The 18,210-nt window shown below is 36.3% G+C and overlaps 1 protein-coding gene across 7 annotated transcripts in view; it reads left to right on the top strand.

The window, feature by feature from the left end:
- The window catches only part of DACH1 (dachshund family transcription factor 1), a 216,344-nt gene that overhangs the window by 84,615 nt on the left and 113,519 nt on the right, over positions 1–18,210 (top strand). For all 7 annotated transcript variants that reach the window (XM_072135319.1, XM_072135321.1, XM_072135318.1 and 4 more), the window contains exon 2: positions 4,359–4,474. In XM_072135319.1, coding sequence (XP_071991420.1) covers positions 4,359–4,474 — 116 coding nt within the window. The remainder of the gene's footprint in view (positions 1–4,358; positions 4,475–18,210) is intronic.

Here is an 18,210-nt window from a genome sequence, read left to right as displayed (position 1 = left end):
AAATAAGCCATTAACAGCTAAATTACAGATCCTTTTTCCGGGGGTACATGCCAGTGTTTAAGTAAAACACTATTTCCACGTGGTTGATTTCCTTTAATACTTTTAATTTTAATGGTTTGTAAAATTGGTTATATTTATGGGAACCCCTTAATTTTTCATAGACATCCAAAAGTGTCTGTGCATATTAGAGAGAAGTTTGTGGTAGTAGAATCTCTAACAAGTAATCATATGGTGCACGAATGTAGAGAAGTACACAACTATGTAGAGACAGTTAGAGATCCCATTTTCTCCAGTAATCCAGCCAAGCAGGTACCACTAAACGTCAAAGCCATAATAATAGTAATATCCATAGGGTCTCGAGGCCAGCCACACACTTGTACAATGTTACAATATTAGCTCACATAACTGGCGTTCGTTTCTCCCAGACAGTGCTACAAAATATTGACACAGTATAGCTAGAGCTACATTACTGCAAATGCCTCTAGGTCAAGTAGTTTTGTTCCTATTATATTTATATTTTTGAACACATAAAGATAGGATAACAAATTGAAATGCACATGCACAAGTCTAGTCTAATAATCCTAACTAATGAATACTACAAGACTGCCCTTTCATACTTGAAGGAAATGTTTTGTTCCAATGTAAAATAAACCATCTTAATGTGAAATTAAGAAACATGTAATCAATTGTAAATATATTAAGTGACTGCATTCTTGTAACCGAATTTCATTGTTTAAATAAGTTCCGTATGTAAATGGGTAGCATGGAAACAGGATGTGTGCATGATGTCAGCAGTCCCTAGTGGGCCAATTGTATCCAACAATCAGGTATATTAAAACTGAGCTTTTAATAGAGCTGATAAAGTTGCAGAAAAATTTGATAGCATTAGCAGACGTCAAAGTGATAGCATCAGGTTCTAACTTGTGGTGTTAGGTCAACATGTGCCATGACCATTATAGGAGAAAGGTTCAGGGAAAGTTCAATTCTATTGTTTTACCATGGATACAAAACATAAAATGAGAGAAATCCTGCATTTGTAACATATTGCTGCCTCTGGGCCTTGGAGGTTGCATGTTCTTTTTTTTTCTTCCTTAAATTGAATGCAGTAATACAAACCTTGTGATTATCTTTAGTGTAAACAAAGGAATATCCTCTGATCACTTCTAAAGTAAAACACAGATGTTTTTGGTTGACTGTTGATGTCATTAAGCTAAATGTTTATCTTTTATGTATTTGATCCTGTAAGCTTATGGGGATCCAATTTGTTACTAAGTCAATAGAAAAAATAACTTCATGCATACAGTAATTGTTTTGTGTTTGAACTCAAGTTTCTCTTCTTGGAAAGGAAACACAGAATTCCTCAGGAATTACAACTGTATCTGTGTTATCTTTTTAAGATTGGAAATGTGCTAATTGGTTAATTAAAAAAGGACAATAAGCAATGTCTGTATTAAGTGTATATGAAATATATATACATTACTGTGTGCAAATCAAAACAGGATTTCATCACCTCCACCAAGCTTAAGTCATTGCATATTTTAATAGGAGCCATTCAATCAATGCCATTTGTTTAAACAACTAAAATACTAATTAGGTTTTCCACTGTCTGGTGGGTGGTCTTTGTCTGCAGCAAAAAGCCTGGTACTGCCCCACTTGACATTAGAGCAGTGATTTATCAGGGACAGTGGGCTAGAGAGCAAAAACATATTGCACCAAATTTGTAGACATAAAATTCAACTTTTGTCTATGTTGGCACCGCCTGTTGCCACTTGGCTCCACCCATCACAGGGTGCACGATCTGTAGTTTCCCACACATTGCAGTAAGAGTGACAGCATTCTGGTAAGGACAGGAAGAGGATAAGGAGAGGACTTCCTGTCAACTCAGGCCAAAATATGAAGAGACATATTTGCGTGTGATGGGTATATATCCACCAATGTCTTATATTCAAGAAGACACTCATTATTTCTATTTTAAGTATATCTCTGATATATATAGACACACAAAGACTTGTTCTATTATTACACTATCTTCCTATTAAAATTAATTCCTAAACAACTTTGTACTGTAAGATTTTACTGGTGATATAGTATTAGCAGTTTTACCATCCATTGGGATATGTTTATACGGGGTGATTATTAGCTGAATGATGGCATTTCAAACTGTTCTTCCCAGTCATTGCCTCAAACAAACATGGTGCATAATAGTAAGATAACACTCAGTAGTCTGCTGATCACAACTTTTTATGCAAAAATAACACTCATCTATTGACAGCAGCACATTAAACAATGATTGTCTTGTCACTTACAAATCTAATTATAGTATATATGACCAAGCTCCCAGCCAGGCAAGCACTGATCAACTTGCAACATCATCGATCAGTATCAGCTAAAAATCTGATCACTCAAATTGGCCATTAGGCTCTGTTGACAGCAGCATCATGAAATTTATTAGGGCAAAGTAGCAGATCTACTAAGCAAATTGGGACACAATCTATAATGGAGGCTTCAAGTGGAGCCTCCGGCATTAATATAAACACTTCCTTATTGTTGTTACAAACGTATGCTACAAAAATAGAGGACACATAGGGAATTAAATCCAATTATTAAGCCCTAAATAAAATTGTAGTGTTTTTTCTTCAGTGCTGAATGTCTTCTATTTTTCATATCTGACATTGTAGGTGAGAACCCAAACTAATTGTCCATGTTCTGGGGAAGATGTCCATGCATTCTAGATGAGATGGCCCATATCAGTCTACTTGTATCTAGTGTTCATCTATCCAATAATTTGTGATCAGAATTATCAGAATCAGCAGGGTGATATTATGTTTCAGGGCTTATGCACATATAAGCTCATATATTGGCCTGAGCCTCTTTGTGTCTATATCTCACATAGTTGCATAAATAATTACATTTCTTTCATCTATTCATATGGGATTCATTTAATAAAGTGCTTTGTTCTATCATCTGTGGAATTGTGGAGGTATCCTTCTCCAGATATGGTGGCTAATGCTGTCCACAAGAGTCTATGAAGTCCTAGTGTTGCTGCATAGGATATTTGCACATGGCTTTGCCATGTATATGTGTTGCATTCGGCAGTTCCATAACTTTCTCAGTCTGATGCAAGTGTAATTTTAATGAACATAAACATTTGTAAAGTGAGTTACAAGTGTTTTGTAATGTTTTTGTTACACTTGCTAATGTGCAATGGAATTAATGTATTTCACATGCCTCACATTCCAAAGTACTGACAATATGTTCTACAAAGGAATACTTCACAGACTAGACCGAGATGGGTGATTTGTAAAATATGCCTTCAACTCTGTATGGCACTAATTTAACATAAGAATTGCTATTGTACTATTGTATACTGGTCCTTTAGCGGGTGGCGTATCAATCTTTATTAGACTAGTAAAATATAATTTAGACTAATGTTATATGTGTGCTTTACATTTCTGTTAATTTGCGCATTAAAGGGACACATAATAGTGCAGGATTTAGCTAATGTAGTAGTACGTTGCACTTACAGATTGTGATCATGTTGGCATATGCTACTGCGTAATAGGTTGTGAGTGGTCCTTTTGTTATTTTATCCTTTGAATACACTATACTGAATGAAGCAATGGCACTAAAATAACGCCTAATAACATATTCCCGCTCCCAGGGGGAAAGGGTTAAACCATAACTTGACTAATCTTTAAATGACAAAAAATAAAGAAATTGTAAGACCTTTTCACACGTTAGATATGTATTGTCATTTATCATCTAGATATCAGGCTAGCAGTGCGAAGTAATAAAACATATCATCGAAAAATGTGCTATAGGTCTGAATCACTCTTTCATTCCACCTCCCAGCTAACTGTAGTATTAAATCAAACAAGCAGAACATTTCCTAAGGCAGCCATTGCCTTTTAATTTCCTGAAGAACCTTAAAATATCATTCATTACAAGTACTACACTATATTTGGTTTTTAAAAGTCTCATAAATCAATAGCAGGCTGACTGTAATAATTATTACAAGTTAGTGCATAATTTTCATGCTGAAGGCTGCATGCAGAACTTTAGCATATGCAAACGAGGCAATTCAAACTGTGTATAGATATTAATATGAAGAAGCAGGTAACGAGGTACAGGCTATGAATTATGCATCAAGAGCGGCTGATCTTCAATGAGGAAAATGAATTCAGCATGTAATCTAATTAGTGATGGAAGTCTATTACATCTAACTGCAAAAGCAACCGTCCTTGAAACAAATTTATTTACAGTCCATGTTACCACTTGAAACAACTTCCAAATGATGTTTTAGGCAGCCGGTTCATATTTTTTTGTCTTAAAATAAAAACTTCTCTCTTTTTTTTCAGCTCAAGACCAGGAAGACCTCCAAAACGAACACAGAGTGTGACCTCACCAGAGAATCCCCATATTATGCCCCACAGTGTGCCTGGCCTAATGTCCCCAGGGATGATCCCTCCCACAGGTACTGTAACATTTACTAGTAGAGATATTGTCACTAAAGACATAGCCATATTGATCTATTGATGATCCTAGGCAGCATTACACTCACTGCAGAGGTATAACTTGAGGAGGTGCAAAGGGTGCAGGCCGAGTTGCAGCCCAAGAGGTCTAGGGGGCACATATGGTCAACCTTTTCCTATAAACAACACAACATAATTGGGAAACTGGCACATATTTTGCCTTGGGTCCTGGCAGGTTCAAGTTACGCGACTGAAGAATTACATTTTACTACACATTGTATAGGATCTCCACTTCGCTAGGCTGCCTACAGGAAGAGACCCACTACTCCACTAAATTTGACTGTGAAACCATCAAAGTATTTAAAGCATAGCTATAAGTCAGTAGTGTAAATATTAGTATATTTTCTTAAATTAATATATTCTTGTGTCCTTCTTTTCCCCCTACCCATTTGTCTTATTTAAGCAGTTTCTGTAAATCAGTGCTCTGTACCTATACACCACTGACAGCTGAGGGATAAAGGCACCCGATAAAGTTTCTAATGACTTATAGGAAATCAACCAGTTGTAAAAATACCTAGAAATACTCACCTCCGCTTCTCTTCATCTTGATTCTGGTCCTGTCCTTCTCTAGTCCTGACACACCGGGATTTCCTACAAAAACAACTTGTAACTAGCTGGCCGGTGTGCGGGAACAAGATGTCCAATTCTCGGGGCTGCTAATTATGCACGCCCCTGCACCTCCATCTCCTATGCTGGTAGCATTGGAGAGCAGGGTAACGTCACACAATAGGCGTGAATTCACGCCCCTCGTGTGACATTACATCCCTCTCCCAGCATGGAAGAGGGAGGTTCAAGGGCGTGCATAATTAGCAGCCCGGAGTGCTGGACATCTTGTTCCCGCATTCCGGTTGTCTAATTATAAATTTCTTTTATAGGAGATCTTGGCGTGTTAAGACTTAGCTCTTACCGGTCTATTTACATAGAACTTGTTCGCTCTTCCCTATTATAAAGTATACACAGAGCATACAATAATTACAAATGATATTATGAAATGACTAGTGTATGGAAATGTGTTATATATGTCACTCTCTAGCAAAAAGCACCCCATCCAACCGGCTTAAAAATGGACTGAAATTTGCAATAGTTAGCTCATTTATTACAAGCAGGACGGACAATATTACAATAGAATACAACACCTCAAAAGAAACACCATTTTTACATCTACTTCTGAGAGTCAATTATGTCACAGGTTATCTACACCTCCTATCTGCATAGAACATGGCAAATATCTCCATCAACCTCAATAGGTTGGCTCAGACCATTGCGGGCCATGAGGCTGCTGTAATGCAGATCACTAAATGCTGCTACTAGAGCTCAGGCAAGATGGCAGCTCCTATAATCATGTCCAGAAAATAGAATAAATAAAATGTAACATCAGTAAATAAAAGCAGTTAAAGAGGACCTGTAACCCATAAAAAGGCACTAGGAGCTGCTTACTAAGTTAAACAGCTCCTAGGGTTACAACAGATGCCGCAGTGTTACGCTGCTAGCATTATCGAAAACCTCTGATAAAGCTAGCAGACACTCCCGCACTGTACAATTGAAATGCCGGACCGCGCTGTAAGCGGTCGGGTGTATTCATGAGGGGGGGGGGGGGGGGGCGGTCCGAGGCGCTGCTTCTCCCCTTGACCGCCCCTCCCACTCCATAGGCCGGTAGTGACCGTAGAGCTTCATGCAACAGTCACCCCCCTTAGTCCCTCCCTCTTATGAATACGCCCGACTGCTTACAGTGCGGTCCAACGTTTCTATTTTACAGCGTGGCAGTGTCTGCTAGCATTATCAGAGGTTTTTGATTACGCCAGTAGTGTAACACTGACACATCTGTTCTAGCACTAGGAGCTGCTTACTATAGTAAGCTCCTTGTCTTTTTTATGGGTGACAGGTCCTCTTTAAGAAAAAAATATTTTAATAAGTGAAAAAAAATGTTTACACATACACTTTTAGATATTACTCAGCTTCTATACTACCCATTGTAATTTTTCCCAAACAAGTGGTGAAATGCAAACAAAAATATATATGGAATCTGTGTGCACTATATAAATAAAGAAATTATTATTATCTCTTAATCTGAAAATGCAAAATGTAATGATTGATTAGAATCATTATAAATACTTTAGAATTTATTTACACATTGCACATATACATTTATGACACAGGCATCATAATTGGGCTCATTGGTATCCAGCACAATGTTCCCTACATTTAATTAACTATCCAGAGAGCTTAGAATAGCTCCTACTCGCATTACTTCTTTGTGGATTGTATTACAAAGCTATTGTTATTATTTCTTTCCACTGATGAGAAAGACATTTGCAATTGTTTACTCCAGATGCAGAAAATAACTTCATTGTGGTCAAACTGCTTTGTCTGTAACGAAATTATATTGGAGCTAATGACAAGTCCATCTTTCACTGCATGACTTAGATAAGTGTACACATTCCTCTCAAGAATGCTTTCTAAAAATATGTCACGCTTTATGTAAAGGCACATTTCAGCTTCCTTCCTGGTAACTAATCAAAAGAAAACATGGCTGTGTTACTGAAACATAACATGGTAATAAAGATGTTCTAGCTCCATGGAGAATGTTGCAGAGACATGCCACTGTGCATGCTTCTTCTAGGTAATGTGATAGTATTATGTTTTCCTTATTCTGAATATAATGAACATTTTAGGGTATGTTCACATGGTTGCAGCTGTCATTTTTAGTTGCCACCTGATTTCTGCTGTGGGTAGACCAGTAGATGTGAAAGATGATAAGATGGCTTTTCCCTTAGGGAACTCACACAAATAATGCAGCGTGGATTGGATACAGAAGGTCAGCTGATTTGATAAGGAACAAGGAAAGAAATCTGCACCTAAATAATTTTCTAATCCTCATAATGTAAACTAGAGCAATGAGTTACAGCAATGAAGCCTCCTGCCAATAGCTAAAAGTGGACTGCAAATTCATAGACACAGAAAGGAAATCCATTAGACAATTATGAATACAAGTCCCAATAATGCCCAGTCACAAAACTTCACACAACCAAGGCGGCACTACTGGAGTAAACTAAAATAACTATGTACAAGAAAGAGAGTGATGCATAAACTGCCACGTTTCATCATGTACTGTGACTTCATAAGGGGTAAGTGACCTTATAATAGAGTGTTAGTGATTAAATAGTATTAGATCCTCCCCTGGGATATAGTCTCCACCCACTCCAAATGAGCTCATCTGTAAGAGTAGTAAGCAGAAAGAAAATCCATTAGACAATAATGAATAATAAGTCACACAATGCCGAGACACACAACACTACTGATTCCTGGAAAGTTTACAGAAAATGACCACAAAGACGGCTCATGCGCAGGCAGGCAGCACACCTAGGGCACGGTGCATGCAACTAACTTGGGCATGAGGCCATAGGAAGTAATGGAGCCTTAAGTGGAGAGATCCACATATGATCGGCAACTTTTCCATTCAATGAATTTCCACAACAAGGGTCAGCGGACCACCTGCTCAAAATAAATGTGGATGCTAGAGGTAAAACGATTGGACATTGTTCTTATGGGAATATCCCAAAATATTCAATTCTTTGTCCTTTACACTGGAAATTGCAACTATGTCAGGGCTTGTACGCCAATGAATCTACTTTTTGGCATCCTTTACATCTTGAAAATGTAGGGGGCACATTATTAGTGTCATTTTCCCAAAGGAGAACCCCATTGCCCAATATACATAAAAAAATAAGTATTTATACCATTTACTGTTAAGTTTGATGAGGATCCGAGATCTTATAATAAATTGATGGCACATACTGTTTAGGGCATTAACATTTCACCAATAGTTGCATTATAATAGCTACAGTTTACCTCTTTATGGTTTATTATTTATTACCTTATCTACAGCAAATATGTTGAAGAGGGCTGACAAATTTACACTGGCTTGCTCATGGCAATTGATTTCTGTAGGCACCCTGTCGTGTATTGTTTTCTTTTCAGTGACATTACAGTAAAACAAGCACAAACATTGGTGGCCACCAGTAGTGAAACCTTTTACGTTTCTGACAAATATAAAACCCAATTCAAATCTGAAAGCGAAAAACAATATGTAAAAAACACCACAGTACCTAACATCAGCGTAAATCCTCACATTTAATCAATCCAACCTAAACTGCCAAGTTGTAGCTACTCATTGTGAAGCAAGATAACAAAATAATAGGATGCTGAGCTAAACCGAACAACGCTATTTATACCCAGGTACAACAAAGACATAATATTGTAGAGAAAATCTTTGATGCCTTATGATGACTGCCAATCAATACAGCCTTGACCCTCCTTAACATTAAACAGGTGATTCGATTAGCCATAACTCAGGCATAAAATGCCCTGCATGAAGCAGTGCACTGAATCACGGAAATTCGAAAATGGCAACATTCACTATGTGCTCTGGGCAGTGAAAGCTGCCAACACTTATACATCAAAACTTCACTCACTGTAAGATTGATTTTATTTTATTTTGTTTGTTTTAATTCCCTGCAGCAAGGCATGTTAGTTGTGTAAATGCAGGCTGCATTATTCCATGTTATTATTTGTTTTCCAGCGCTGTAATTGAATGTTCAACAACCTTGGTAAACTTGGGCACACACTATGAAATGACAGCATGGAAAAAATATGTATTTATTTCAGGGTGCATTAAAGAATTTTAGTAATAAAATCTTAGTTTTAGCTATTACATTAGAATTACATGGATTAATGTACAGTAGAAGAGCTTTCTATGGTATTTAAAGTGTCACTACATCTTCAACAAAATTACATAAATCATTATGGCAGATAATAATAGTAAACTTTGTAATATATTTTATTAAAGAAACATGTCCATGTGGCCTTTCTTCCTTATTTAAGCAGTTTGTGTAATGGCTCTTTCACATCAGCGTTGTTTTTCACGTCCGTGGTTCAGTGATTTCCACGGATGCCTCACAAAGCCATTGATTTCTTTGGGCATTTGCCAATCAGCTTGTATTTTCACTGATCCATTGTCCATGGAAAAATTTGATTTGTAAAGCGCTACGGAATTTGATGGCGCTATATAAATAAAGATTATTATTATTATTATTATTATTATGAAACATATCGTAATCTTTTCACGGATACGGGTCACTGAAGGTAATAGGGACAAAACTGATGCATCATAGAGTCAAAATTCAACAACTGAACATCAATGCCAATGCGAAAAAGCCCTAAATCATTTTTCTGTCTCTTATAGCACTAACAGCTGATAGATCAAAGCACCTGATTAAATGTCTACTGACATTAGTCTAATGACTGAACTCTTGATAGACATTCTCTAGATAGTCTTTTCACCTCAATAAGCTGAATCATCATAGGGAATATTCTCTAGGTATTAAAAAAGTTACTGTAATCTTTAGCCTCCTTAGCTGTCTGAAGTGGGCAGAGCTCATTTGTCTTTCAGATAAACTGTTCACTGCAGTAGAAAGGAGGAGAAAAGGAGCACAGTAAATATGCTTTCCTCAATCATGTATATTCCAAAGTTGAGTATTTTCACCTGCACTATTATTTTGTGCAATAACATAATAATTGCATAATAGGCCTTCATTACCCACACCTCTATAACAATGGCACTTTTGTGTTTCACTCTTTGCCTTTCAGAAATCATAATGTTTTTAATTTTTGCATTTATGTAGACATTTTTGTGGGACAAATTGCAATTTGTAAAGTAATTTAAAGGGAACCCGTCACCACTATTTTCACAAATACAGGTAGTGACAGGTTCCTATAGAGCTCTAGTAACTATCTGACACCCTGCTTGTAGCTAAAAATTGTGCCCCTGAGATTCCCATATATTCAACTTTATAGTTTTATCTGGTAACTAAGCATGGCTACATGTAGTCCAGGTGGGCGTGGCCTCCTCGGGCTGAATCCAGCAGCTCCTCCCCATCCCTATCTCTGTATGCTGCTATAATGTCATGTGACCAGGGTGACATCATCGCAGGTCCTATAGCTTTGGTAGCGTTAGGAACTGTACACTAAGCATATATGTCATGAAATCACAGCATATTTTATCACATGAAATCACAGCAGCCTGCATGGAGAGGAGTAGAAGTCCATGGAGGCTGCTGTGATGGTTTTATGTGGTCAGATATGTACATGGGGTATAGTTTTCATATTAAGAAGCTCAAGGACCTTTGATGATGTCACCCTGGTCACATGACATTAGGCCACGCCCCCGTGGACTTGCTCCAAAGCTGCATAGATACCAGGAAAGATTATAACTCGGATTTTATGGGGATCTGAGGGGAACAATTTTTAGCTACAAGCAGGGTGTCAGATAGTTACTAGAGCTCTATAGGAACCTGTCACTACCTGTATTTGTGAAAATAGTGGTGACGGGTTCCCTTTAATACAGACAGTCCCCTACTTAAGGACACCTGACTTACAGACAACCCATAGTTACAGACAGACCCCTCTGACCTCTGGTGAAGCTTTCTGAATGCTTTACTATAGTCCCAGATTGCAATAATCAGCGGTAAGGTGTCTATAATGAAGCTTTATTGATAATCCTTGGTCCCATTACAGCAAGAAATGTTTAAACTCCAATTGTCACTGGGGCCAAATTTTTTTTTTGTCTGGATCTACAATGATAAAATATACAGTTTCGACTTACATACAAATTCAACTTAAGAACAAACCTCCCTACCCTATCTTGTACGTAACCCAGGGACTGCCTGTATTCTATAGAATTTTTTAGTAATTTCTCATTTTAGGATGTCTGTGCCTTTAACACACAACAACACAATCAATACTGAAGACAAAAACAAGGGAAATAAACACCAAAAAGGGAGAAATTAGGATGTTCAACATGACTTCTCACTTGTCACTTACTGATATTATTCTCTGTTTCTACAGCACCTTCTGGGTGTTTCCAATCAGTGATTGACACCTATCTCTGTCTTCAAGCATATTAATGGAAGGTTGAAAATTTGAGCAAGACCTCCCTCTGGACTCTTAAGAACAGAAAGTGTAGAGAGTGCAATCAATGAATTATAAGTTCATCTCCACTTGCTCTTAAATGATGTCATGATGGATTTTTTTTACAGTGAAGGCAAAGTCCACTAAAGAAAAAAAAAAACAATTTTAGTAAAAGAAATATCCAATATACAAATGACAGTACTTAGATTCAGAAAACTGGTTTCAAATCATCCAGTTATCTAATTGGAAATTTCTGCATTGGATCTTTTAAATGATAAGATGGCTGAGAAACATTATATACAGAATGAATTTGTTGAACGCTAATTTATTAAATCTCTGTCCAAAATTCAGAAATTGGTTTATTATCTAACTCCCTCATCTACCTTTTTTTTACATTTTATGCTGCCATAAAATGTTTCCAAAAACCTCAGCATCGAAGCCTAATGCCTGCTTTGTGGTTATTTAAATTGAACATAATGCTTTACAGCAGGTTTAATATTTTTATAACTCAAAAGTTGTTAACAGCCAGCTGGTTTGTGTCTGCTTTTTATGGTTATTCTTGTCATATGCAGCCTCCACAATTTTTAATTATATTTTATAGTGTATGTTTTTCCTCCTCTGGATTCCCACAGCCACTCTTTGCTTCATAAGATATTTTCCACTGGGAAAATAACAAACATGGTTTAGGGACTCTATCATTTGATTTTTTTTTTCAGTATAATTACTTCTACAGTGAGTGGGAGAATTTAGAAACTTGTTAAAAAAATAGATAAAATAAAGAATACGCTAAGTAAAACAAATGAGCTTTTAAGGCAAACTTGATTTGGTTTGGACATAGAAAATAATGCATGTACTGAGGTTTAACATATACATTATTAAGGTGTTCCTATAAAAGCCAGAAGGATTTCTATAACAGTTTACGCATTACATTTTTTGTGTTTTCATTGCCGGTTGCAATCCATAGTTTAACACCAATTAGAGAGAAATAACACACTGTCCTTATTGCTTAATTTGAATTTTCATTTCCCATTCAGAATTTCCTTCTGGTTGGAAAAACTAAGAGTGGTAGCTCTTTATTGGGTTTATTTAACATTAGAAATATCTCAGGTCTTGTGAACAAGAAACATTGCCTCTCCTATCAATAGAATGGGGGTAGCTTTGAAGCCAAGCAATTCACTATACTAGCATCAAAAGCTTTCAAAACATGGCTTCAAAACGATGTGGGCATGTTAGCATATACACCTGTCACTTGTGTGTGTAAGCAACCCTTTACATTATACTCATCAGCTAATATTAGCGGGTATATGAAGTAGACTCTAAGAATAGGGCATAAATTGGACAGACCCTTTTAATAAAGGACTACATTTATGCAGAGTTTATGTATTTTCCTTAGGATAAAAAACAAAGGGCTATTTATCACTGCGTTTGACTCATTTTCTGTTGGTTTTTTGCAACTGATTTGTCACTCTTTTTTTGCTATAGTTGTTGGGACATGTGTGCAAAGTCCACTCAACCTCGCCACTTTCAGTTTGTCATTATAATCATTTGTGCCACAAAACTCTGCGGCAGGGAGCATTTGAGACTTTTTTGGGGGCTCATTCTTGGGTGAAATCTGCAACTTTTTTGGGAAAAGTAGAAATTTGCACCCTGCTTTGGTGACCTTTTAGGTGCAAAAAGTCAAAAATTGCACTCTGGGTAACTTTTTAGGCACACAATTTTCAACACAAGTCATAAAAGGGCAAAAAGGCACTCAATAAGGCAAAATAGTGCTAAATTCCCCCAACAGTAGTTAGTTGTAGGACACAAGCCATGGTAAAGAATTAGTCTTCTACATTCCATATTCTAGAATATATTCTATATTTATAATTTTGAAGTGATCTGTTATTATACGTTGTATCCAGTGCTTAGAAAGGAAACACTACAAACAAGTTCACAAGAACAAAACGAAATGCATATAGTGAAATAAAAAAAATCATAATGGATATCTGCACATTTTCTGGTTTTGCTTTTTGATACATTTTATCAACAGATATGGAAAGTAGTGCATTTTTAATATTTCTAGCTAACACAAACAAAAACTTTAGAACAAGTCACATCACCAATTAGAGTTTGTTTTTCTACAGATCTAGCTGGAGTGATATAGGATTCCATGGGGATGCAACATTGTTGGATATTTGGTGGTTTAGCTGCCAAATTTTCCCCTCTGTGGAATAGTTGATATCCACTTTGGGTTTCTCTTATAATGATTATTCTTGCAACAAAGAACTAGGCTATGAATAAATAATCTCATAATAAAATCATTTTTATACTAATAATACTATATAGCATAACATTTTGCCCTTCCATTCACTAAAACTACCAAGCATGTTATTGAAGCTTTCCTATAAAAACAATGGTTTGCTGTGCTCTGCTAGTTGCTATGTATAGCTTTAAATCTATGACAGATGACGTTCTTGAAAAAATGTAATAAAATAGCAAATTGTTTTTTTCCTGGCTATACATGCATGTCATAACAATAGTTGTCATAGGCGGGTGAACTGATGTTGTTCTGAATTCGGACTTGAGAATCTTCCAAGTCTGATGATAATTTGTTCAAATCCAAGAGAATTGTCAGAAATATTTGTAAATAGGATGATTGATGGGAACAACCAGCGTGTTTTAGGGTCATCTTTGTTAACATACAGTCTGCATTTTAACAGTTGTATGTAGCTGTTTAGCCAATGAAGTCGTATAATTGAAGTTACTAACTCATACAAAATGTATCAATAAGACTAGGGATTGTTCATAACGTCCAGTTTTAACTAGAAAAAAAATTCTCATGGGAATTTATTATTTTACAGAATTTTGCCTACATTTATCTTTTAAAGGTTAAGATATAGATAGATAAAAAGAAGCAGCACACGATAATTGAAAAGCAAAGAAAATGGGATGTTTTTTATCTAAATACAATTTTTTGGTTCACATTCATACATTTTTTCTCAAGCCTCAAGTGTGGTTCATGATTGTGAGCAGAAATTTCATTCTTACAAAAAGTACAGCCACAGTGCGTAGTCCAGAAGTCAAGGTTGGCGTGAAATCCATTTTTTATTCATCAAAATTAAAATCCAGGAACATAGCCTAGAAGAAACTCAACCTACACGTTTCGACAGTTATGTCTTAGTCATGGAATAACTGTCGAAACGTGTAGATTGAGTTTGTTCACCAAGGCTATGTTCTTGTATTTTCATTTTAATGAATACAATTGGATTCTATGCCAACCTATGAGTCCTAGAATACCAAATTTTTCTGTACGCAATTCCCTGTTTGCTTTTGAGGTTACTCCATGCGCTCACCTGACCACTGCGGGTAAGCTGCATGCAAACCGTAAAAAGTAACCAACTTAATTATTTTCAAATACTTGTTGCAATTGTATTATTAAAGATTTTTTTACTATCATAGTGTCTGCACCACATTTCTACTATACCAACGCACTACTACACTATGTGGAACCCACAATTATTAGTAATGGCACAGAATGACTATACAAAGGGTTCTCTGCTTCAAGCACACACTTGATTATTTGCAATTTTAAATATTTTCAGTACATGTTTATATTTAGAATACTTCATTGCATTACATGCTCAGGTTCGCAAACTTCTATGCATATTATTTCCCAGAAACCTCAATATGTTCATTATGTTGTAACACAATGAATAGAAAAGTGCAACTGGATAAGATCAAATTGTTTCCATTCCCAGCAATGTCATTTTAAGATTTGGCATTATTTCTGGATGAAGATAGCTTAGCATAAATAACAAATAATACTGCACAAATTACAAACTGATGATTAACTTGGAACTAATCTTGAGTGTCTTTGAAAAGGGTCACACAAATAAGATACAATGTCTTATGTTATGATTGTATTACATTTGACCTTTAGGGTTTTCAATTTTCCCTTCAGTGACTAGAAAGTATTTGAATAATAAAATTATCTTAACATACAAATGGGCAAAGTGTTCTTAAAAGACTCAGATCTTTCCATATATCCTATCCTAAGGCTTCATGTTCATGGATGCATTATAACTGTGTACCAACCTATTAAAGTAAACCTACCATTAAAATCAAGCATGATAAACCAGGGACACTTACTCATAGATCCAGGCATTATGACTGTGGTAATCTTTTTATATTTGTTATCCATGGCCTCTTTTCTTCTAAAATCAACTTATTATGCATATAAGCCTGCCTGAAAGGCTATGGGGGTGTTCATGCACAGGGTGTCCCATTCTGAAGGAGCATTTCCCCCCTTCCTCTGTATGGTCACTGCTGCTGAAATTAGTGGATATCCTGGTGGGAGGGTTAGATGTGTAACAATACAGTGTAACAGCAGCTTGTGAAGCCACAGCACAGAAGGCTTCTGCAACCCACCCATAGCCCTTCAGTCTTATTAGCATCATTTTAAAGTTTGATGTAAGGAGGCCATGCATGACAAATATAAGACGATTACCATGCCTGGATCTAAGATTTTGTGTCCCTGGTTTATCATGCTTAACTTTAACGGTAGATTTCCTTTAAAACAATGGGCTTTCTTTTATCAATTGCTATATGATAAAATCTCTCCTTGAAGCGTTGCTCATAGAGAGCTTATCTCTTATACCATACTGTTTCTTAATCCATACATAGGCTGGGATCATTTAGCTCCTACTCCAGCCACAAAAAGTGGCCCATATGTCACATGTTAGAAATCAGACAATACAGAATGCCTCAGGAAGGTATGTGAGAAATTTAAAATACAATATATAATAAGCTGCAGCTTCGATACCACCATTTTAAATCATAAGAGGAAAAGAACAAAAGAGATCAATATAGTCTAAAACACTGATATTGATATATCACATCTTGTCACTTTTGGAGTCTAAACAAAAACCTAGTATTGAGGGAAAAAATCCAGAAGTTTATGCGATCAAACAGTTTACTTCTGTTATCTCCCTCCCAAATCGATTTCACCACTCTCTCTTTACCCATAAATGAAAAAACAACTACAGTCACCAATTCCTGGAAATGTTTGGAGACCATAGAAACATTTACTGTATTATAATTCTTGGCGTCAGATAAGCGTCGTCTGATTCTCACGTTCTATGCAGGTAACTAGATAAATGATATAAGTCATAATACAATAGATGCAATATTAGATGCTTGTATAATGCTTGTTGACAAGAAGTTTTTTTCCGGAAACTTCATATTCATAGCTCTTGCAACTATAATTGTCCACCTTTTTAAAAAAAGCCCTTTGCAGAGATCCAACTGGATTTCCTATATTCGTCCATAGAAAAACAAAACTATTGAAAAGATTATTGCCCAAGATATTGACCTTTCTTTATGTACAGTGAAGGAAGATGTTTCTCTATTATTTCTTGTTGTATTGGCATATATTCCCATTAGTTTTTGGTTTATGTTGCAGTTTATCCTTTAGTTGTCCTCTTTTGCCTTTCTCTTCTCCTGCGGCACCTTAGAAAACAGCCCCTGCGACCCCAGTCCCACAACCCTTCCCTTATTTTTGGACACTTGTAATGTATTTGATTTATGTCGATGCCCTACTTACTTTCCTTCAACATTTTCTTTTGAGGGTGATATTTGGCACACCTTATACACATTATATAAACCTGCTGAAATCAGTGGGTTCAACTGTCTTTTCTCTACTTGTATGAGCACCTTTAGGGTCTATTAGTTGACATTATGTTATGGATTAATAGCATGTACTTGCATCTTGTAGGCTTTGTGAAAGCTCGTAAAATGTACGCAGCTTTAATGTCAGAGGCTCCTTGAAGCATTTACATTAAAATGTCTCAGAGCCTTTTGTAAGTTGAACACTTAGTACACCCCTATGTAGCTGCCTTCAATAAGTGTAGGAACAGTGCTGTGATAAAACAGCATAACATCATTGTAAATCTATTTCAGTCTGGACTATTGCAAATATATTATTTTACTGTGTTTTTCTAGACAAAGCTTTTCATTCAGGGAGAATCAATTACATATCTCATTTATCTTTTTTTCCTAAACTGTGGAGGTGGAGATAAAAGGAATGAGAACCTTAAAACTCACACATGGCTGTAATTTAAGAATTTTTTTTTTTTTACTTCATTGTCCGGAACAGTTGAAAGAAACCTTCAATGAAAGTTTATTAACTAGGCCAATGCCCTGGGCTATAAAGGATCATTTATTACTGGTTTTCTTGCCTTTTCCCCTTGTAGTTTTTTACTAAAGCCAGTGTAAAATAATACTTCACAAAATTAAACCTTTGCCCTTCTGCATTATTAAGTCTGCTTTGATTAGATAAAGTAACAATTTATGATCCTTCACAAGGTTACATATTAAATGAATAATGTAATAGATGGAGTGTTCTCTGAGAATGCACTTATGTTGTATGTAGTAAAAACCGCTAATGCCTGTAGCCTAAAATTGCATATTTACAGACAATACAAAAAGATATATATATATATATATATACATCCGTAAAAATAGACATCTGTAAACAAATCTCGAAAGCTCTACATTTCACACTTTAATAGGACCCTTTCACATGACAATGATCAAGAAGAAAAGAATGGTCTTTGTGCTGGAGTGGACAAGCAAACCTATATGTCTGGGCTTCCCTAATGCTAGACTTTACCGCTTGGCACGACACAGCAATGCCCAGCCATTCCACTCCTCTACTCCATGAACAGGTAGAGTC

Source organism: Engystomops pustulosus, chromosome 2 (genome assembly GCF_040894005.1).
Source record: "Engystomops pustulosus chromosome 2, aEngPut4.maternal, whole genome shotgun sequence".
NCBI classification, from domain to species: domain Eukaryota; kingdom Metazoa; phylum Chordata; class Amphibia; order Anura; family Leptodactylidae; genus Engystomops; species Engystomops pustulosus.
Note: the sequence above shows the minus strand (reverse complement) of the source record. Positions and strands in the feature narration are given on the sequence as shown.